The 23154-nt window shown below is 35.2% G+C and overlaps 1 protein-coding gene across 1 annotated transcript in view; it reads left to right on the top strand.

The window, feature by feature from the left end:
• The window catches only part of IARS2 (isoleucyl-tRNA synthetase 2, mitochondrial), a 65558-nt gene that overhangs the window by 14547 nt on the left and 27857 nt on the right, over nucleotides 1-23154 (top strand). Inside the window, exons 3-13 of the mRNA XM_046679619.1 lie at nucleotides 3334-3493; nucleotides 4709-4857; nucleotides 4938-4987; nucleotides 5067-5176; nucleotides 5259-5349; nucleotides 5695-5810; nucleotides 8706-8875; nucleotides 9835-9925; nucleotides 11262-11413; nucleotides 13462-13622; nucleotides 22991-23093. Of these exons, the coding sequence (XP_046535575.1) occupies nucleotides 3334-3493; nucleotides 4709-4857; nucleotides 4938-4987; nucleotides 5067-5176; nucleotides 5259-5349; nucleotides 5695-5810; nucleotides 8706-8875; nucleotides 9835-9925; nucleotides 11262-11413; nucleotides 13462-13622; nucleotides 22991-23093 (1353 nt within the window). The remainder of the gene's footprint in view (nucleotides 1-3333; nucleotides 3494-4708; nucleotides 4858-4937; nucleotides 4988-5066; nucleotides 5177-5258; nucleotides 5350-5694; nucleotides 5811-8705; nucleotides 8876-9834; nucleotides 9926-11261; nucleotides 11414-13461; nucleotides 13623-22990; nucleotides 23094-23154) is intronic.

Genomic DNA, 23154 nt, shown 5'->3' on the forward strand with positions numbered 1-23154 from the left:
TTTGCAACATCACTTTGATGGATATAGGATTCTTGGCTGACATTTTTCTTTGAGCACTTTACATATGTGATTCCACTGCCCTTTGCCTTCCATTGTTTCTGCTGAGAAGTCAGCTATTAGTCATGTTGGAGTTCTCTTGTATACGATGAGTTCTTTTTCTCTTGCTGCTTTCTAGGTTTCCTCCTTGTCTCGCACTTCCAGCATTTTTGCTATGATGTTTCTTGGTTTGGATCTCTTTTGTTTATTCTTCTTGGAGTTAAGTGAGCTTTTTGGATGCATAGGTTAGTGTTTTTTAGTAAATCCGAAAAATTATCAACTGTTATTTCTTGGTGTGTTGTTTCAGCTTCCTTCTCTCCTGTCCTCTGAAAATCCCATTCCTCTTATTATATTGGTATATTAAATTATTCTCCAGTATGTTGGTATGCTGAATATGCATGTCCCACATTTCTGTGAGGCTCTCATCATTTTCCTCTCTGTTTTCTTGCTTTGTGTAATCTCTGTTGATCTGTATTCAAGTTCACTGCTTATTTCTTCTGCCAGTTTATGTGCACTGTTGAGCTCGTCAAATGAAATTGAAATTGTTTTCATTCAAATGAAATTTTTCATTTCAGCTATTATACTTTTTTTTTTACTAATTTCTATCTCGATATTTTCTATTTGATGTGACATTGTCATCTTATTTTCCTTTACCTCTTTAATCATAGTTTCCTTTAAGTTCTTTACACCTATTTATAATGGCTATTTTGAAATCTTTTTCTGTTAGTCTGACATTTGGTTGGTCTCATAGATAGTTTCTGTTGCCTGCTTGTTTTCCAGTGGATAGGCCGTCCTTTTGTATTTCTTTATGTCCTGTAATTTCTTCTTGTTATAAATTGGGTGTTTTAGTAATAGATTGAAATAAATCTGTATACTGGTCTCTCCACCACCTTCACCCCACTCCCCCAGCTTTTCATTGCAATTTGCTTGTTTATATGTATAGTGACTGGCTGCATTGTTTTCATGACGTCTGATCCCGCCCCTTCCCATTTTTGTTGTGGTAAGCCTCTGATGTTACTTCTCAGGGAGGAGCAGCTTTGGGTATGCTTGGTCACCCTGAGATGACATTGGTTTTGGCAGGGCTGGCATCCTCTCTTTCCCTGGCAGCACCCATTTATTTTGTTCTGAAAATTTCCTGCTGTTTGCTCTACTGTTCTCAACAATGCCCTGGGGCATACACTGTTCTGTAGACTAATCCAATCAAATTTGGGGTTCTTTGAAGTATTGCTTCTCTGAGGTCAGTGTTTGATTTTTGTTCTGATCCTGGGAGGGCTCCTCCCAGCTGTCTCTTTTGTTTTTCTCCTGAAAACCAGCTGGCCTAGAGTTTAGCCTGTATCATCTTGAATCTTCCAACTTCTCCCAATTGCCTTTCCCCACAACCTCTGGTGTTTTTGAGAGCCCTTTTAGGCATGAACTTCTTTTTTGTGGGGAAGAGACTAAGAGCTATTTGTTTTACTGCCTGCTTCTCCCCTCATGTGAAATTTCCCAGCCAGGGCTCTGGAGCTGGGAGTAGGGATAACTGTACGCTTCTGTCTGAGACACCCCCACTTTAGGAGCTGAGCCCTCATGAGGAGGGTCAGTAGCCTGAGATCTCTGAATTGCCTTTCCTAGGGTGGCACCATCATTTATGACCCTGGACAAGGGTGATTGCAGACCCAGTATTCCCAGCAGACGCACTTCCAAAGTAGAGTTTCTGTTCTGTGAGTGGAGGCTGAGTGGAGGAAGGGAGTACCTACCTTTTGACTGCACTTGCCCACAACTTAGCCTCAGCAACAGGGAGGTGAGGTGGGATCATAAATGCTTACGTCCTGCCCTTCCTAAGGAAGATAGCCCTCCATGTGGGAGCCGGGAGCTGGAGGCAGGAGGAGCCCTATGATGTTGGCTGAGTCAGAGTGGGACCTGCCTCGCTGAGCTGGCAGGCTTGGGGGAAGGAGTGGTCTTGGTTCTCATTTTTATTACCAAATTTTTCTAGAATTTTTCTTGTGTAGATATTTTTTCATTTGCTCTATGCCTTTAGGACCATTTCTAGAGGATTTGAATGATTGGATTTTGTTATTTTCACCAGTTTTACTGAGAAATGGATCCATGTAGTTTCTTGTACTGTCATGCCTGAAGTCTAACTCTGTTTCGTTGATTTTTCTCTTTTTAATTTCACTGATTTCTGCTTTTTGTTATTTCCTTGCTTCTGCTTGCTTTGAGTTTATTTGTTCTTTTTCTAGTTTCTTGAGATTTTACATTACTGATCAGACTTTTCCTTTTTTCTAATGTATGCATTCTGCTGCTATAAATTTGTGTCAGCTCTGTTGTAGCTTATGTTCCACAAATCTTAACCTGTTGTATTTCCATTTTTATTCAGTTCATTGTATTTTTTTATTTTCTCTGGGAATCCCTTTTTGATCCATAGAGTATTTAGAAGTGTGTTGTCCTTTTACATCTCTCTTTTTTAAAAGGCTCTGCTGCCCCCTAGTATCTAAAATGAGGAAAGGTAAACAGTTTGGAACTATAGTGAGTGAAGAGGTCTGCCGTTTTAATATGGGTGTTAGCATGACAGAAAGAGTTAACCATGGTATTCCATACTCTGAGTACATTATAAATTCTGCATTGGTTCTAAAATATTTCTTAGCTAAATATAAATAATATTAAGTTATTCACATTAATAATTTTTTTATGAGTAACGCAAATTTGTAATTGATTCATTTGTACTCTGATTTTTAGAAAGTTCAAATGATTTCTTAAAAAATACAGTATGGTCTGCTTATTTGCATATCTAAACCTTACAGACAAATTATTTTGGGTATAATGTTTTTCACTTTGAAATCTTCTTGGATTTCCTTCTGGGGGGGTGTGTAATGGCATTTGAAAAATTAAATATCTGTTACTCTTGTGTTTATGTAGAACTTGAATTAGTAGATTTAATAGGTTATTTTATATAAATTCTTTTTTTTTCTTTTTGGGGAAGATTAGCCCTGAGCTGACTGCTGCCAATTCTCCTCTTTTTGCTGAGGAAGACTGGCCTTCAGCTAACATCCATGCCTGTCTTCCTCTACTTTATATGTGGGATGCCTACCACAGCATTGCATGCCAAGCGGTGTGGTGTGTGCGCCTGGGATCGGAACTGGCGAACCCCAGGCTGCCAAAGTGGAACGTGTGCACTTAACTGCTGTACCACTGGGCTGGCCCAATATATAAATTCTTTGAAAACTGGGCTTTCTTAGTGCTTTAAATGATATTAACAGAATATAAATGGTAGGCCACATGCTTTATGTATGAATGATGATTATCATTTTATCTTTGCAGATTTTGAAAGATATAGCCAATCGATTCCATATGATGAGAGGTTCCAAAATACATTTTGTGCCAGGTTGGGATTGTCATGGGTTACCCATTGAACTAAAAGTATTATCAGAACTTGGTGGAAAAGCTCAGAATCTTTCAGCTGTGGAAATCAGAGAGAAAGGTAAATAAGCTCTGTTTCTGCTTTAAGATGATATTCATAAACACTGGTTCTTGGAGGAAGTCAGGGCTTTATCAAGAAGACCTGCTGGTGTTTTTTTGTGTTTTGTTCTTATCTTTTGGTTGTAATAAGATCTGTTGGAAACTACTTTGTGTCACAGGAAATTCAGATTTTGTTTAGTTGACTTTTGTGAGATCTTATGTTCAGAGATTGAAGGAAAGATTTGTGAGCATTTCCAATTTACATTTTTCAATTCTTTTGGCATCATATTTTCTGAAATTATTATTTTGGTCAATTTTTTATTTACTTTCTTGGTTAGGGCTTGTTGACCTATTTTAAGTACTAACCAATAGTACATTCTAAAATATATATTTTTTATTAATATATATATATGCTAATTCCATACTTCATCCTTACATATATATACTCCTATATTATATATATAAAATACATATTAATATGTTTGCTTACTTATTTTTTAAAGATTTTTAAAAAAATTTTTTCTCCCCAAAGCCTCCTGGTACATAGTTGTGTATTTTTAGTTGTGGGTCCCTCTGGTTGTGCTATGTGGGATGCCGCCTCAGCATGGCTTCATGAGCGGTGCCATGTCTGAGCCCAGGATCTGAACCGGTGAAACCCTGGACCGCTGCAGTGGAGCTCATGAACTTAACTACTCTGCCACGGGGTGGGCCCCTGCCCATTTTTTAAATTAATCTCTTATTTGATCCTTTACTTCAATAAATTGGATCAGGGAGGAATCTTCTAGTCCTATATGTTAAACTATTGTATATTTGGATATGATTGTGAAGATTTTTACTTCCTGTGAAATGTCTTATTATTATTGGCTTAGATTAGATGTACAATTAACTTTTTGCATGTATAATGAAATGAGAACTATTTTCTGACCTTTTCTTAAATTAAAAAATATGAAGAATAATTTTTCCAGTTTATTTTTTATAAATACAAGGTCATTGCATAAAGTCAGAGAAATACAGAAGAAGGTAACAAAATTTGAACTTTTGAAATTTTAATTAATTTTAGAATTTGTTGTAGGTATCTTCTGAATACCTTTAACTTTCAAATTAATTTTCTTCTTAAATAAATTTGTAGTCTAAATTGTATACAATACCTGCATTTAGAGAGATATATGCTAAATCATGTTTCAGAATTTGAATTAGTTGGTTTCCAAAGTTTTCCTTTCCTTTTTTTCTTTTTTAGCTAGATCATTTGCTAAAGCAGCAATTGAGAAACAGAAATCAGCATTTATTCGTTGGGGAATAATGGCAGATTGGAATAATTGCTACTGTACATTTGATGGAAGCTATGAAGCCAGACAGTTGAGAATTTTCTACCAAATGTATGATAAGGTAATAAAGTATTTTTTTCCTTTGAGTATCTTAAATTATGTTACAGAATTCCAGCTTTCATATATTTTTGTCTCTTACAGGGCTTGATTTATCGATCTTACAAACCTGTGTTTTGGTCTCCCTCATCAAGGTATTTATGGTTTTGGTAGCTAAAGAGGAGAATTTTGTGAGGCGTCCAAATATTTACGTTTAACATTTTTAAACCTTAGGACTGCGTTGGCTGAAGCAGAGCTTGAATATAATCCTGAGCATGTCAGTCGCTCAATATATGTAAAATTCCCTCTCTTGAAACCTTCTCCTAAGTTGGCATCTCTTATAGGTAAGATTTATTCGTTGTTTGAGTTTATTGAAGTTACGGAATTATAACATTTGCTAATATTTTTCAAATTTTTTTTTCACAGATGGTTCACCTCCTGTTAGTTTTTTAGTCTGGACCACTCAGCCTTGGACAATTCCAGCCAATCAGGCTGTTTGCTATATGCCAGAATCAAAGTAGGTATATTATTGCATTTTTTGTTTTGTCCATGAATAGGGTCAATTCCAATCATTAGCATTATTTTGAATTTATTTCATCCTCATTATCCTCTTAAAACTTAGTGAATTATAATATAGTTATTATGTTCATATAGATTTTATCCAGCTTTAGATGATTCCATTTATGTCCTTGTTTCCAGCCTTTTTAGAAAACAAAACAGAAATGTAAGGGATGAAGTCCTTTGAAAATAGTACTTCTTATCTTGAAGTTAGTTTTTCTAAAATGACGTAAAACATTTACAATGTTGTCAGTGGCTTTTCTTTTTTCATTATTGTTAATTTTCATCTAAAATTTTATTTTAGGTATGCTCTTGTGAAATGTTCCGAATCTGGAGACCTCTACATCCTGGCTGCAGATAAAGTAACATCTGTCGCTTCTGTTTTGGAAACAACATTTGAGGTTATTTCAACATTTTCAGGTGAAGATTTATAGGTATTCTGACTATCACAGTCATCAAAATATTGGGTTGATGTGAGTTCAGTACTTTGCTGAATGTTGCTCACTGTGAATCAAAATAGATGTGGCCTTTACCTTTCTAGAATATGTTTTACATTGATGAAACTGAAGGAGAAGATACACGAAACATGATAGGAGGACAGAAAAATATGAACAATGACAGAGGCACAACTGATAAAAATATTTCTGGCAAATATCCAATGCAAAATTGGACAGGTGTCCTTTGTACAATGTAGAATGTACAAATATCCCTTTAAAATTTTATTTAAAATTAAATCATTAAATATTATCTGATTTAATCAAAGGAGCAAGGAAGGAAATAAATATATGCATTTTTTTGGCATATAATTTTAATAAGGAAATTGAATAAATTCTGGAAATTATTTCAAAGAGAGCACTTCTAGCAAAAGAATCCTTTAGTAAGCTATAATTTAGGACTCCTAAAGTAGTGACTGGTTTTGAAATATTACTATGGAAATTTAGAAAATTTGAAAATTACCTTTGATCCATAGGGATGATGTATCTTTGAGTTTTTTGCTAAAAAAAAATCACAAGAATAAAGATACTCAAAGATAGAAAGATTGCCTAGCTAAATAGGGAAGGCCTCTAAATGCGTCAGTTCAGATATAAGCCAATTAGAGGTTTAAACCATCTTAACAAAAATAAAAAGATAAAAGTCAGAGACAGGAAAGGGGCTACAGAATGTTTAATATTTAATATCATTTTGTCCTTGTTGGTACAATAGGTAAATTAGAGGATCCAGTATATTCTTTACTCCATACCTCCCCACCTTTTTTCTTTTAATTTTTTTAAATTGGTATATAATTGACATATAACATTGTATTAGTTTTAGGTGTACAACATAACAATTTGAAATTTGCATATATTGCAAAATGACCACCACAGTAAGTCTGGTTAACATCCATCACAGCACATATACATTTTTTTTATCATGATTTAAGATCTATTCTCTTAGCAACTTACAAGTATACAGTATAGTATTGTTAATTATAGCCCAACTCTTTTTCAAGTGCAGAAGATATTATAGACTTCATTGACATGTTAGATTTTGTTACGGAACCTGAATGGCATTCTCACAAAGTTCTTGAAAGTATTAAATTAAAGACCATTTTTCTAGATTGCATAATTGTTTCAAATTATTACTGTGCAGAGAATTGTTTGATTGCCATCTTGAGCCACCATGTTGCAGAGGAGTATATATACTTCCCATTCCTGGCACAATAAGCTGGTGACAACTAGGTTACTACTTGTTAAAGTAGTGAGAATGTTGAGTAGCTAAAATGGGATAATTTGTATGGGGTAGATTTTCTTTCCTGAAAAATGTCAGTTGTTTCTTACTGATCATTTGGAGATCTTTGTTGGGAGATGAGGGAGATTAGCAAGTGGTATATATGCTAAGTATGGGGATAAAGGAAAGTTAGTAGGTGAAATTTCCTTTGACTGCCCCAAACCTTTGGTTTCCCTACTGAAAATGGCTAAAGAGTACAATGTAGGATCATGGGAACTGGCTTGATTTATGAATCTAACTGAGAGAAAGGAATAAAAGTGTAAACTAAAGAGTAGATTTCTCTAAAAGTCAGTGTTGATGGGTTTTTTTCTTTAACAACATTATGAATTACCTGTAAAAGAATGCATCCTTAAGTATTCCAGTTTTTCCTAGTAATTCAGGTATTTCCTGGTAATAAAGTATGAAGTCAAGTAAGTCAGACAGTAAGGAGAGCTTCTGATTTTTTTTAGAAAAGGGAGTTATGTTGTCATTAGTTATAAAGGAATGTTGGTTTTTCTCAAGCCTCTTACCCATTGTGCTATTTTAACCAAAATGAAATCAGCAACAGGGCTGTCTGTGAAATGTCAAAGTTAAAGATTAGTATTGTTCTTCTGGTGGTATGCATAGGTTATGTAGTTTTTTATTGCTATGTGGCTAGTAAAAAGTATCATAGAAGTGGAGAAATTTCTCTATGAGGATAGATTTTTTAAAAAGTTAATATTATTTAGTTTGGAAAGATGAAGAATGATTTGTGGGGAAGATCTGAGTAAGGGGGCCATTGAAGTTTCTGTAATTATTAAAGAGTAAACAGACTTCCTCAGTGTATCTCAGTAAGTGGGTAGGTAGAACCAGGTAATCCTTTTAAAGTTTGAAGATTTGTTTTTAGACCATGGGAAGGTGAGTTTATGGAACTCAACTCAAGGGGCAGTAAAGGTGGGAAACATTAATAATGGTGTAGAAAATTAACAGATGAGGGGTATGATACATTATTAAAGGGAGCTAGAGTTATTAAAGTTATTAAAAGTTTATGTTGAGTCCAGTCCACGGTGTATGCCTGGTAACTGTTGAGTATTATTCGTTGTCTCTTACTTTTTTGGGGTAACATTATGAAAAGGAACAACAACGAGTTCCCACAGAGATAGTATTAGAACCTACTGATCATTGACCTGTTGATCTAGAATTTCTTTGTCCTTATATTCCAAAAAGTACGTAGCTGTACATAAATTAGAAAAGTTTCCTGGGACTCATTAGTGTTATCTATTTGTTATCATAATTACTAAAATTTTAAAGCATTTGCAGTGTGGCAGATACTGTGCTAAGTGCCCAGGATACTTAATTTCCTTAACCTGGTTTATCGTCACAACAACCCTCTGAGGTAGGCACCGTAATTATTCAGATTTTATGGATGCCTGAAGGTCACAGAGCAAGTGAAAGGGGAAGCCAGGGTTTGAGCCCAGTCTTGCTTCAGATTCTGCACTCTTCACTTTGCTGATGCTCTGTTGCTACTTTTAAAGAGGAGAAGAATTGCCATGTGAAACGATTCTTAATTATAGTTTTCTTTCTCCACAGGTCTAGACTTGGAGAGTGGCACTTGTACTCATCCTTTGATTCCTGAGAAAGTGTCTCCTCTTTTACCTGCGAATCATGTGACCATGACAAAAGGAACAGGATTGGTTCACACAGCCCCAGCTCATGGTATGGAAGATTATAGTGTAGCTTCTCAACACAACTTGTCCACGGTACTATTCCTCTTTTTTCCTTTTTAATAATTGCTTTTGTAGAATTAAAGTGGTAATTTGTAACTAACAACTTTGTTTTTTGATAATGAACAATCATGTTTGTCATCATAATTAAATTGCGAAATGCTTAGGTTTGTGCAATACTATCTAAATAAAGCCTCATTATTTCTTACTAATTGAGAAAGATTTCCTAGAATTAGCACAAAATCAGCACAGAGTTAGAATTGAAAAAATATATTAAATGGGGGCAGTTTTTTCTTTCAACATTTTTTTCTTTGAGAATGATTAGCCCTGAGCTAACATCCGTGCCCATCTTCCTCTACTTTATATGTGGGATGCCTGCTGCAGCATGGCTTGACACGTGGTGTGTAGGTCTGCACCCAGGATCCCAACCAGCAAACCCTGGGCTGCCGAAGCGGAGCATGTGAACTTAACCGCTGCACCACTGGGCTGGCCCCTCTTTCAACTTTTAAGTCACATAGACAAATTACTTTCAGTTCCTGAAAAATGACAAGTGAATTTTACTAAATAGTTGAAAAGAGCAGTTTGGTGTGTTTTTTGTTTTGTTTTTAACTAAATAATCCTCTCTAAATTTATTTTACACTCATCAGTTACTTAGCAAGTTTTTCTGTTTAGTTCAAGGCAAGTCTCATTCATCACAATGTGATTACATTGGCATAGATTTGTAAATTGAGATCAAGTTAAAGATGTTTTTAGTATATTTTGTTGCTTTGTGGTATTAAACTTGAGGCATATGCTTTAATAAGACTTTTGCCTTGTGTGATTTAAATGTATAAATTCACAAATTCCCACTGACTGAGTAAGAAGTGCCCAGATTTTCAGTGTAGTGAAAGACTGGACTATACTGAGATGTTTTATATGTGTTGTTTTGCCAGATATTGTCATAAGATAAAACATCTTGATACTTTATTTTAATTGTTCAAACCGACACTTTTTAGGATTGTTTAGTAGATGAAGACGGAGTTTTCACAGATGTTGCAGGTCCTGAACTTCAGAACAAGGCTGTCCTTGAAGAGGGAACGGATGTGGGTGAGTGTTGTGTACGCTATCATAGAAACATACTTTCTGAAAAGCAGTCAGCAGTAATCTTTGCTGACTGCTCTCCCGCCTTCTACTTTCAACAGAAACAAAAAGCTAAAATTGTTTTATTTTGCCACATAGTTTAAAATGGAGTTTGGGACCTTTTCACCTTTTGCTTTGAAGTTGCTCTGTTTGTTTAAGCAAATCAGGGCAGTCAACAGGGAGTCATGTTCTTTTAGGACTCCACAGACACTAGTAAGCATTATTAGTTTTGTGGAAGGATGAAATCAATCTTACGGCTACATGTTGACTGTGAATCAGACACTCCCCACTCCTTTTGTAACCCTTGTAAATCACTGGTCCATGTATCAATGATCTTAGGGGTCCTCCAGTCTTGAGTTGTCTTTCTGCCTTTCTGTAATTATGGATCCAGGGACGAGGTACTATGAAAATCTTTCTTTGCCCACACTGAGACTAAGTCTAATTTAGACCTGGCGTATTACTTTTCTAGGGCTACTGTTACAAATTACCATAAATTTAGTGGCTTTAAACAACAGAAATCTCTTCTCCCACAGTTCTGGAGACTAGAAGTCTGAAATCGAAGTGTTGGCAGGGCCACGCTCCCTCTGAACGCTCTATGGAAGAATCCTTCCTTGCCCCTTCCTAGCTTCTGGTGGCTCCTAGTAATCCTTGTCATTCCTTGGTTCACAGCTGTATCACTTCAGTCTGCCTCCATTGTCACATGTCCTTCTTTGCTCTTATGTGTCTCTGTGTATCCCCTTCTCTTCTTATAAGGACACTAGTTATTGAATTTAGAGCCCACTCTAATCCAGTGTGACCTCATCTCAATTTGATCACATGTGCGAAGACCATGTTTCCTAAGAAGGTCACATGCACAAGTACTAGAGGTTAGGACTTGGACATATCTTTTGGGGGGCAGAACTCAACCCACTGTGCCTGATTTTTTCTGGATTACCTGGAGACCATTTTAAGATTCGTGGTCTGAAAGCTTATGACTGAATTTCAGCTACAGAATTCTAGATATATTCTGTCATCTTTCCTTTGAAGTGAAGAGGCATGGGAATGGCATAGTTTGGAGTCCGATGAAGGTTTTATAGTCCTTGTTTTTTTTGCCAGGAGATTCACAGATTAAGCATTTGATACCTGGGAGATGGCTACTCTTACTGTCACCTGTTGTTCAGATTTAGTACTCCCTGGGACTTTAGAGAGTTATTAGGATTTTCATAGTACTTTTTAATTAACTGTTAATTAAATTAATTTTAATTAAATTAGTATTGATGGATTTTAACTGATTTTTAGTGTAAATTGTTGATTTTTTTTTAAGTTATAAAGATGCTTCAGGCTGCAAAGAATTTGTTGAAAGAGGAAAAACTGGTACACAGCTATCCTTATGACTGGAGAACCAAGAAACCAGTGGTGATCCGTGCCAGCAAGCAGTGGTTTGTAAATCTCACGGATGTTAAGACGACAGCCAAGGTATAAAGCTGTCCTGCTGTAAGGGTTCGGTTTATCACTCCCTCAGTATGAAAGGGTTGCATGTGAGATCACTTGGGGTTTCAGGAGTGGAAGGGATTGCTGCTATTATGATTTGGTTTCATAAAATTGTAGAATTTTAGATCTGGAAGGACCTTAGGTTTCATTCCTTTGTTATATGCATGTGGAAAATCAGGCTTAAAGCGGTTAAGTGACTTCCCAAATTTCCTGCCCAGTGTCATGAAAATAACATAAAATTAGGACAGAACTGAGTTTAGCAAGTTGGTTAACCTCTCAGAACCTCAGTTTCCTTATCTATATAAAGGTGATAATAATGCTACCTTGTGGGATAAGTGAATACAAGTTCCCAGAACAGTGTCTGGGGCATGATAGGCATTCAATAAATCTCTTTTATTGAACTCTTTACTTCCTTAGGATTGAAATTGCAATCCATCTGAAAAGTTGTTGCTTTGAGTTAACAAATACTTTATAACTGGTGTTCTAAATATTAATCTATATTTGAGCTCTTTCATTCAGTACATATATGTATCTGTGTATCTCACGAATGACTTGATTCTGTTGAATGAAAGACCTCACATATGTGTTTCTTAATCAGCCTGAATATACAAAACATTTTGCTTTACAGCCTGCATCTAATGTTACCATAATTAGTTAGTTCTTTTGTTGGCCTGGCAATCTGGGGCCCTTCCCAAAGCTATGCAAGCAATTTATGTTTTTTGTATTCATGTAGAGTGGACAGCTGTGATTTGGACTGGTTTTGTTTTTTGCGTTTTACATTTTTATGAACCTTATTTTCCTTACTTGTAGATGTTAAAATTTGTAACTTCCAGCTCTGCACAGATATTTGGCTGCAGAACATCTAAGTCTGATGCAATATGCTGAAGCCACAATCTTTTTTAAATTTCTTCCTAGATAATTTTCAATTGCTCCTTGAAGGACTAGAGAGAACAGAGTAATCTGCTGTTATGTTTCCGTCACCCAACTTCAACAATAAACTTTTTGCCAATTTTATTTTTATTTCCACACCTACCCATTATCTACACTTCCTACCCTTTGGACTATTTTGAAGCAAATTTCAGGCATTATGTTTCCCATAAATATACCTGAAAGATGAAGACTCTTTAAAACATAATTGCAGTGCCAGTATTACCACCTTAAAAAAAAATAGTTTTTCCTTAATAAAACCAAATATCCAGTTAATATTTACATTTGGATAGTTAAACCAAGTGTTAATGACCTGCAGGTGATGCCATTCTGCCAGCAGGTGGTGCTACAGAGGGCTTTGGGGAGGGATTTCTGTAGTTCAGGTGAGTAAGGAAAAGATTTAAACCTGCCCTGAAAATAGAAAATGCTTTTATTAATGGTAGAGAGATTTTTTAAAATGAAGTTAACATGTTTTGGCCTTTTTGGAGATTATTATGAAACATTCTTGCTCTACAGTTCTTTTGGTAATTGACACATGGAATGAAATCAATTGCTGGTAGTTTACAACTTTTTTGGTGGGTGGAGGGAGGGAGAGTTCTTGACAGAGAACAAGTAAATAGGAAGTAACTATTATTTTGAGAAAGTGTGTTCTATGTTGTAAACCATACTATGTAAAATTAGGTTATGTTGCATTCCTTGTTTGTCAGCCTAAGACAGTAGCTTATTTTTCAAGCATTTAAAAAAAATTGTTGAAATCAAATTTGGATTGATTTTGACTGTAATTTAATGAAGTATAATACTTCTACTAAATCTCTTATTACTAGTTTTGATCTAGAGTGCTTGGAAATTGTTATAAAATCTCTTGTCACGTTCTCCAAAGGTCAAGTCTGCTCTTGATGTTATTTATTAGAATTTTTTGTGGCCTTGTTTTAACTTTGCTTTGTTTACTGTGAAATCTGTAGTTTCTTAGTTTAGTTTCTTTTGGGGGAGGCATATGAATGACTATAAACATCCAAAATAAAGAACTGTATTAGGATAAATAGTGACAGTTCTAGAAAATTTGTTCTGCTTTTTCTCACTGGACTTGATTCTTAAATCAATTGCAGGAATTATTAAAAAAAGTGAAATTTATTCCTGGAGCAGCACTGAATGCCATGGTTGAAATGATAGACAGGCGGCCCTATTGGTGTATATCAAGACAGAGAGTTTGGGGTGTTCCAATTCCTGTGTTTCATCATAAGACAAAAGATGAATTCTTGATTAACAGGTAAAACTCTTTCTAAAATTTTTCCACATTTTAAAGTGAGTTGTATTTTTTTCAAAAATGGAAAAATAGTGGCTGTTAAGAACTCCTAATATATGTTAAATTAAATACTCTAAAATAATTTGGGGGGAATAAAATATAAATTTCGAAAAGATCCTTTTATATGGTTGACATTTTGACAAAAACTAGATTTTTTTCAATATTGATACTTAGAAGGAAAAGCTCTGATTTTTTAAATGAGAATTCACTGTTTTTGACTGTGAGCCTAGTGTGCTAGAGTAAGGTATCAGGAATCCAGAGATGAACAGGGTTTAGTGGCGGAGCCTAGTGTGTAATTTTTCTTGAGGAATTAGCGTCACTCTCTTACTCTGAGTCTACTCTCCCTTTCAGTAGAAATGGCATTATGCAGTTGTGTAGATAACTTTAAAATTTGGGGCCAGCCCAGTGGTGTAGTGGTTAAGTCTGTGTGCGTGGCTTCAGCAGCCCAAGGTTCCCCGGTTTGGATCCTGGGTGCAGACCTATGCACTGCTTGTCAAGCCATGCTGTGGCAGGCATCCCACATATAAAACAGAGGAAGATGGACACGGATGTTAGCTCAGGGCCACTCTTCCTTAGCAAAAAGAGTAGCATTGGTGGCAGATATCAGCTCAGGGCTAGTTTTCCTCAAAAAAAAAAAATTTAAGAAACTATAATATAGTTGAATGTACATAATTACATTTATTCTAGTGATGATTATATTCCCAGTTATTTATTCTTTTTTTCCTTAAGTTTTTCTTAAAATTTAGAAAGATAATTCATGGACCTAGTGAACAATTTAGAGTAGACAAGCTAATAGAGTAAAAAAATTGTTTTCAAATCTTACTCTAGACCCTTTTTTGAGGCCGTCAACAAGACTGACATGGTACCTGCTCTTAATGAGACGATAATCTAGCTAGTTTGTCTTCTGTATAGGGAGACTTTGAGTATTATTGCTGATTTGGAAAGGGGAATTTTAATCATTCCTTTTAGGAATATATCCTAGATTTTCATTTTCTTTGAGTAATTTTGTTTTAATTTTGTTAATGGAATTTTTACTAAATTATGCTATAACGTGAGCAGAGAGTTTGAGCACGTTTTCATAAGTATTTCCGCATTTCATCGGTTGAGGATCCAGTGAAGTTTTGGAGGGCGTGGAGGCCAGCAAGTAATGGAGAGTTCAAGAGACTGTAGACAGAGTTGAATATCCCTATCTTGGGGTTCGATCATTTTTGTAAAAAGCTTCTACTTTTCATTGTCAACATTATCAGTATTTCTTTAGGTGGTACTTTTATGAATACATGTATTTAGGGTTTTTTTTAATGTCGGTTAATTTGGTGTTTTTTAATCACCTATAGCCATGTATTAGGTAGTTCTTAGTATCCTTTGTGTGAAAGTTCCTTTTCAACTTGAAATACTCTTCATTATATCACTACTTCATGGGTGATTGGACGCCTTATGGCAACATGGCTCAGAAGGAAGAACTAAAAGCTCTGCCTGGGCAAATATTGAACCATAAAACAGCTCATTTGCTTTATTCATAGAGGATGTGGCATTTAGGGCCTAGAGGGTTAGGTACAAAATGGGGGAAAGTATTTTGCAAGCAGAGGGATCAGCAGGAGCTGAGGACCTGGATAGGGGAAAGCATAATATGTATATAGGAACCATAATGGGACTGTAGGTTGTGGGAAGGGAATAGAAAGATAAACACCTAAGAAAGATTGGGGCAAATTGTAGTGAGTCTTGAATACCAAGCTAAGGAGTTTGAAGTTTTAAGTAGGCATGAGGAGTAAGAGTATGTTTTAGGAAAAGAAACTAGAAGCTGGAAACCAGGAAGTCATTGTAAGACTTGTAATATCATTACAGTTTGGAGCTGAGAAAGACTCTTTGGCCTAAATATTGTTGCTTATGTTGTTCTTATAATTTAGAGCTTGGTCAGATATAAGCTGCTAATATTTTAATACACCTATTAAGAATTAAATTTGAGGGCCAGCCTGGATGCCCTAGTGGTTAAAGTTTAGCACATTCTGCTTTGGCAGCCAGGGTTTGGTTCCTGGGGGCAAAACCGTAATGCTAATCTGTCAGTAGCCATGCTGTGGTGGTGGCTCACATAGAAGTAGAAGGACTTACAACTAGAATATACAGCTATGTACTGGGAGCTTTGAGGAGGAAGGAAAAAAATGAGGAAGATTGGCAACAGATCTTAGCTCAGGGCAAATCTCTCCCAGCAAAAGAAAAGAAAAGAATTAAATTTGAGATAAATTTACAGAAGTATTGTGTAAAATTCCACACTGGAAAGTTTTCTTTTAAGGAAAGGTTTATAAGGCACTGCCCTTGTTCCTCATTCTTTTCAGTGTTTAGAGAAAAAGATTTTTAGGGAATTTCCTTGAAGCGATTGAGGTGAACCATATGTATACGTTAGTAAGTAGAGCAAACTATCTTATTTGGCCATCGTTTAATCACAACAATAAAATGGTACATAAGTTAGTTGGTCAGTAACCTAGGTGAAATAAATGTGGGCTGTCGGAGAAACACAAGCACATTTTCATTAGGTATCATTCATGTTTTATTCACAGTCAACATATTACATGGTTGTGTTACAGATTCTTTTCTGTGCATCTGCCATTGTGTTGCTTGCATGTATTTGTTGATTTCTGGTGTTGAAGTAGCAGAGATATACAGAATATTGGCCTACAGAAATGACAGACAAACTTAGCCATATTGTCTGCCAATTCATAGGTCATTTTCCTGTATACCATTTCTTAATGATGACTCTAATCCTCTTCCATTGTTGGGTCCTTTATGTGACATAATATTTGGTTTAAGAAAACAGATGTCAATTCTTAAGTATTTGTCAGTTTTTAAAGATAGCATGAGAAGTTATCTTTTTTCCTCCTTGATCAAATGAGAATCAGCTGCCATGATTTTCTGTCTTTCTCGGATATGCCTTTATATTGTAGTGAGTTGGTAACCATCAAAAGTAACAGCATCTCCACTGGAAATTGGTACCCAGTCCACATGGAGTTGCTGTTACACTTGATGACCCCATTAAGCATATCAGAAGATTCCTCCTGCTTTGCTTAGTGAAAGTCTGTACTTTCACTTTTATGTATACTTTTTTCACAGAAGAAAATCTTGATCTATTCATGTTCTAAATAAGTTTAGAGACTGGTGGATTTGAAACTCTGATGTTTAATTTTGATTTGAATTAATGTTCTCATTTGTACCTTATAATTCTTACTTGTACTTTCGCAGGAAGTAATTCCATTTCTGACTTTAACAGTCATTGATCAGTTTTCTCAATCTTTAATACAATACCATTATAATTTAGGTGGAAATCTATTCCTAGTTAATAAAGACAAATACTTTTTAGCATAAAAAAGATAAAATTTAGAAATATTTGCTACCTAGGAAGGAAAAGAAGTTGTTAGTTAAGTTTCTTTCATCCTTTCAGATTATTGTAATCAATTTAATAGTATTAATACAATAGTTAACATATGCATTTGGGAAACTTAGCCCCTGATTTCTGGAAATAATGATAAATTTACTAGAAATAGGTAAGGAATTTCCTGTTTAATTTGAGTGTTAGCTTTAGCTACCTCAAATTTTTGCTCATGTTAATAATAATGACCTTTTGGTGAAAAAATTTGGTAATGTTCATTAAACAAAGAAAAATTTTTCCAAAATTGTTTTCTGTCACCTTTAAAACATAAGTGTAGGATTAAATTAAAATAGAATTTCCCCCCAAAATTTCATTGTGTTCTAGAATTAAATTTACTAAATAAATGTGAAACATTTAGCCTCTTACCTCATTCCAGTAACTTGCAGAAGAAAAGTTGTCTTAGAGTCCTTCATATTTTTGCTTTTATAAAGACAAAACACAGGACACAGTGGAATGACAGCAACACTTTCTTCCTTACCTAGCAATCTTAATGCAGCTTAATTTCCAATAACATGCTAAATAAGCCTTCAGCCCACTTGATATCGAAGTTCAGAATGATTGGTTGGTGTTACAGTTGCTCATACTGCCTAGTGGATTTTCACGGATTGAAGCCTAAGAAGGGACACGTAATGCATGTGTTTTAGATAAGGCCCTTGCGTAAAGTACAAAGTTTTATGACAGAGTTATTGCTTTATGAAATACAGCATTAAAATGGAAGTGTAGAGATTATGTAGTGATAAGTGGTTTCACCCACTTTTATCAACAGTAATTTATACTGATCTTTAGGTTATAAGTTAACTGTGTGTTTGTGTTAAGTATAGGATATTAACAAAGTAAAGGGGAGAATTCTTAAATTTCCAGAGACAAATTTTGACTTTTTTCTTATATTTAATATCACTAAGAAATGCCTATAAAGTTGTTTGAAAAACATTGTAAAGCGTGATCTCAGTTTCATTATAAAAAATTACACTTCTAAGTATTTATCCTAAGGAAACAAGAGGACTAACGTCTCTTGTACAAAGATATATATATGTAAGGATGTCTAATGCAGTTGTTTATAAAGGAACATAATGATATAAAAAAGAAGAGATAACTTAAGTTACTTTTGGAAGAATGAATATGCAGCCATTAAAAATGGTAGCTTGGGGGCCGGCCCTGTGGCCGAGTGGTTGAATTCACACACTCTGCTTCAGCGGCCCGGGGTTTCGCCGCTTTGGATCCTGGGCGCGGACATGGCACTGCTCATCAGGCCGTGCTGAGGTGGCGTCCCACATAGCACAGCTAGAGGGACTCACAACTAGAATATACAACTGTCTACTGGGGGGCTTTGGGGAGGAGAAGAAGAAGGAAAAAAATGGTGGCTTAGCTCCTAATGGTTGCTTGGTTCCCTGTGTATGAAAGTCAAATAGCTGTAGCCCGTCCCAACATTTGGCTGTTCCTAAGTTTTCGCTGTAGCACTGTAACGAGTATCTGTTGAGCACTTGTGCAGTATTTACTTGGATTTTTTATCCAAATTATCTTTTCAGATTTTGTTTGAACATTAAATTTATCTTTATTTTGCAACCCAGTTTAGTTACTTCAAGTTTGTAGGTTGTATGGGTGTGTTTATTTTTATTGAAAATTTTGTTTTTAAAACTCTCTGCCACAATTTTTTAGGATCATTCAGACTACCAGAGTACAGATCAGGAGAAAGCTTTCACTCTGTGTTACCACTTCTGTGTATTTAAGTTTTGATTTGTTTGGATTGTAGCAATTTTTTTGTCTTTGAAATCTGCTTTCTTATTTATCATAAATTGTGTTCAGTTTTTATCCTTTGACTCTAGAGTTATCTTTAGTTTATTTGCCTGTTTTTAAAAATATAAGTACTGTAGTTGTCTAAGATTGCAGAATAGAACTGAGTTGTGGAATATGAGGCTTATTAAAGTACATTTAGTGCATGTTATTGTTGTAGTTCATGATACAAAAGTAAGGAACCAAGTCTTCCTCTAAATACTAGTGAGACTTGTTCTATTAATGAGATGGACCTTCTTCTCTCCCCCCTTCGTGGTGGTTCATATTTCTTTTGGATACATTGAAAAAATTTTTCTTTTGTCTGGATTCATCTGCATATGTTAAGAGGGACCTAAAAATACTGGGTCATTTTCTTAATAGTGTGTAGTTTTATTTATGACAGCTTTTTTGAAATTAGATTTTTAAAAATATTTCCTTGGTGTAGATAACATCATGTGGTTATGTCATTTTTAATAAGTATTATTAAGTGAATTAAAAGAAAAATGAAACCAAGCAAATTTTCTTCCTCAGTGAAATAAGAGCCTTTTAAGAGTTTTTAAAAAAGTGTATTTGCAAATAAGGTATATATAATAAAATGCAACATTGAATTTCTTATATTGAAACAGTATATTGTATATCTAAGAGAACTACTAATATCTTTATAAGAAAATGTGGCAATTAACTTCAATTTTAGTTAGACTAGAGGCGTTCAGCTCCACTTGGCATTTTACACTTGCCTTAATAACATGCCAACTGCAAAATTGGAATCTTTCTTTGCTGTTTGTTTCTTTGCTCGTTAATTATAGACTCACTAAGATGTTTGAGTATAGTTAAGTAACACTTAAAACTTAATTCTAAAACTTGATTGAATTATCTGCTATTTAGGGATATAGAAAAGAATTTCATTTCCTTAGAGTTGAATTTGGCATTCTAAAATGGATCTGCAAGTTTCATCTGTAGTTGTAAGGTTACTGACTAAAATATTAGGACTTTTTATAAGAATAAAATCTTTCACATGGCCTTCTTTCTCACAGCTTTTGCCAGTGTTCGTAGAAACCGAATCCCAGAAAAATAATATGATGTATGCCTGTCAGTATCTATTAGTCACAGGTAGCACCTGCACTTTGGACCTGGTGCTTGCTCTGTCAACACACTAATCTCCTGAGACGCCCTGGTGCCCTGACTTCTCGTCTGGCTCATGGTTTCGTTATGATGGGTCATAAGAGTCTTTTTGCCTTTGCTGAGCCAACCCTGGAGGATAGGAGTGTGAGTTCACGGTTACAGTGCTTGTCGTTAGAGAGGCTGAAAGGAGAAGTCAAAATAGAGTTGAATCATGATTTAGGAGACACAATTTCAAGGCCTGGCTTTTCACTGTTTCTTGCTTATTAGCCTCATGATTTAAGGCACTTGAGGCACAAAACAGTTTATCTGTCAATTTAGCTCTAAATATGTTTTTCTGTGAATCCAGTTAGAGGGTGCTTATAAACTGCTTTGAAATGTGTAATGTGTGGTATGCACATAAATGCTTGTATTTGATTTAATAATAATATTAACCCTAACATCTTTACCTTATTTTCTAAATTAATATCAAATTTGAACCATTTGATTTTACTTTGATATTACTTTTTATCTGTTTATTTCCAACACATTTAAAATAGTTTTACTGTTTTATTTTTCTGTTTACCTAACATTGTAATCTAATGATAACATTGTAAAAATAAAAAGGCAAAATGACACATATTTAGAATTGTTCTTTTTCATGGAAATTTTGTAATTGGTATCATGAACAGCATATTTACTATAATTGTTTATGTGTAAATGTACTTTGCTAGTTTTGTTCTTTTTTTGGTTCTTTTCGAGTAATAGTATTCAGTTTGTTCAGATTTTCTATTATAGTCATATTTTCTTAACTGATAAGATGTGCAAATTATATAAAATAGTAATATGTAACTAAATATTGTCATATAACTAGGTAGTTATTGCATGAAGATTTTATGGTCTCATATCATAAAAGTTTATCTTTACTGTTAAAGTCCATCTGAAATGTGGGACTGCATTAGAAATATGAACTTGTGCCCATTTTAGCATTCTGTTTCTTTATAATTTTTTCAAAATAGATGCTGGATGCATTATACTTTTTCAGTCTGTCTTTTATAGTAACTTAAGTATTTCACATTTCAATTTGTAAAGCATATTTAATTTATAGTGCCCATTTGATTTTTGCTTCTTACAACAACTTTTTATAAGCACTTCATTTTATCTGAGTATTGTCAGACCCAGAGAGGTTAAATGATTTGCCCTACATAGTCCTGGTCACTAAGAAGCAGATCCAGATTAAGACCTTAAAGATTTTTCTTATTCATGACTCTCTCCATTGACTCTTGTGGGCATACATTCTTAGTTATTTGCATTAATGGAGTATGGTAGAAAGGAGGATAATTCAAAAGTTGGCTTTAGTATGTGTATTTTAATCTTTAAATATTAATATGGGTATATATTTTGGTAATTGGTTGACAAAATTAGCTGTTTAAATTTATGTGACTTCAAAGAATCAGTTTGAATAATAGCTAATGCTTACATAATACTTACTAATATGTTCCAGACATTGTTCTAGGCATTTTCTATGTCAGCTCAGTTAATGTCCGTAACAGTTCTTGTAATGATACTGTTCTTAGTTGCATTTTATACACTGAGGTACAGAATTGTTGAATGCTTTGCCCAGGGTCACACAGCTAGTAAGCGATAGAGCTAGGAATTAAACTAAAGCTTTCTGGCTCCAGGGTCTGTGCTCTTGACAGTTATATACACTGTGACTTGATGGAAAGCGACTAGAGGAAACTGTAATGTCAATAAAGCTGTGATAACCTATTAAAAGTATGTTATTCCTCTGAGAATATTTAGTGTAAATTTTTCCCTGAGTTTAATTTTCACATTATTTATAACTGTGTATCTTCTCAAAGATACAGTCAGTTTCGGTACTTATTTGATATGCATTTATTGGTTTCTGTTGTGTGATAGGCACGGTACTAAGTTTTACATGGGTCATTTCATTTAGTTTGCAGTCCTTCTGAGGGAAGTATCTAGGATCACTAAAATGTAAGTGCTTTAGGGCAGGAATCTTGTCTGCCTTGTTAACTGCTGCATCTCCAGTGCCTAGAGCAGTGTCCAAGACATTGAAGGTGCTTAGTAAATATTTTTGAACAAAGGAATTCTATTATTCTCATTAACAGAAGGGACAACCAAGACTTTGAGAAGTTTTAGTACTTGCGCATGGTCATATATGTAAAAGTGGCAGAGTCAGGATGTGAGCCTGGATATCTGTTGTCAGTGTCTTTGCTCTAGTATGGCATTGTCTCTTGTGCAGATGGGTTTGGACTTAGACCTGTAAGCAGTGAGGAGAGCACTGGAAGTGTTTGAAGAGGGGACTGGTGTGGTAAAGGCCGTTTTAGGAATGCAGTGCTTTCAAAGATGTGTCATGTCAATTAAAGGCGTGAGAACAGGGGAAAGTCAGACCATTGCATCAATCTAGTACTGAGGCAGTGAGGTGACTGATATAGTATCAGTGAGAACAAAGAACAAATTTGAGTAATACTTCAAAAGTAGAACTGGCAGAATGTGTTGGTTTAATTTGGGCAGAAATTGCGAGGGGGGAGATAATGAAGGGGTTTTGAATATAGGACCTGGATATAAAATAGATAGAGAAATCAATAACTGAAATAGGGTTACATAGGATCAGTTTGATTTTTTTTTCTCTTTTTGCTGAGGAAGATTCACCCTGAGCTAACATCTGCTGCCAATCTTCCTTCTTTTTTTATGTGTGAGCCACCACCACACTTGGCCACTGACAGATGAATGGTGTGGTTCCGTGCCCGGGAACCGAACCCAGGCCACTGAAGCGGAGCATGCCAAACTTAACCATTAGGCTACTCAGGCAGGCCCAGTTTGATTTTACTTATATTAAATTTAAGATGACAATAGTGGTCAACTAAGCAAGTAATTGAAGATAATACCACTAAGGTTTGGGGAAAAAGATAGGAAGAAATATCTTGGCAGATAAGGGAAAATATCATTATTTCTTAATTTTAAAATGTTTAGTATTAATCACAATCATTAACTGAATTCTGCCTTTCCCCCCCTAAAATAGCCAAACCATCGAGCATATTATTAAACTAGTGGAACAACATGGCAGTGATGTCTGGTGGACTCTTCCCCCTGAGCAACTTCTTCCGAAAGAAGTCTTGTCTCAGGTAAATTTCTATTTGTATTTAACAGCCTTTGGTGTGTTGCGTGACTGATTGACAACATGAG

Source organism: Equus quagga, chromosome 12 (assembly GCF_021613505.1).
Source record: "Equus quagga isolate Etosha38 chromosome 12, UCLA_HA_Equagga_1.0, whole genome shotgun sequence".
In the NCBI taxonomy this organism is placed as follows: domain Eukaryota; kingdom Metazoa; phylum Chordata; class Mammalia; order Perissodactyla; family Equidae; genus Equus; species Equus quagga.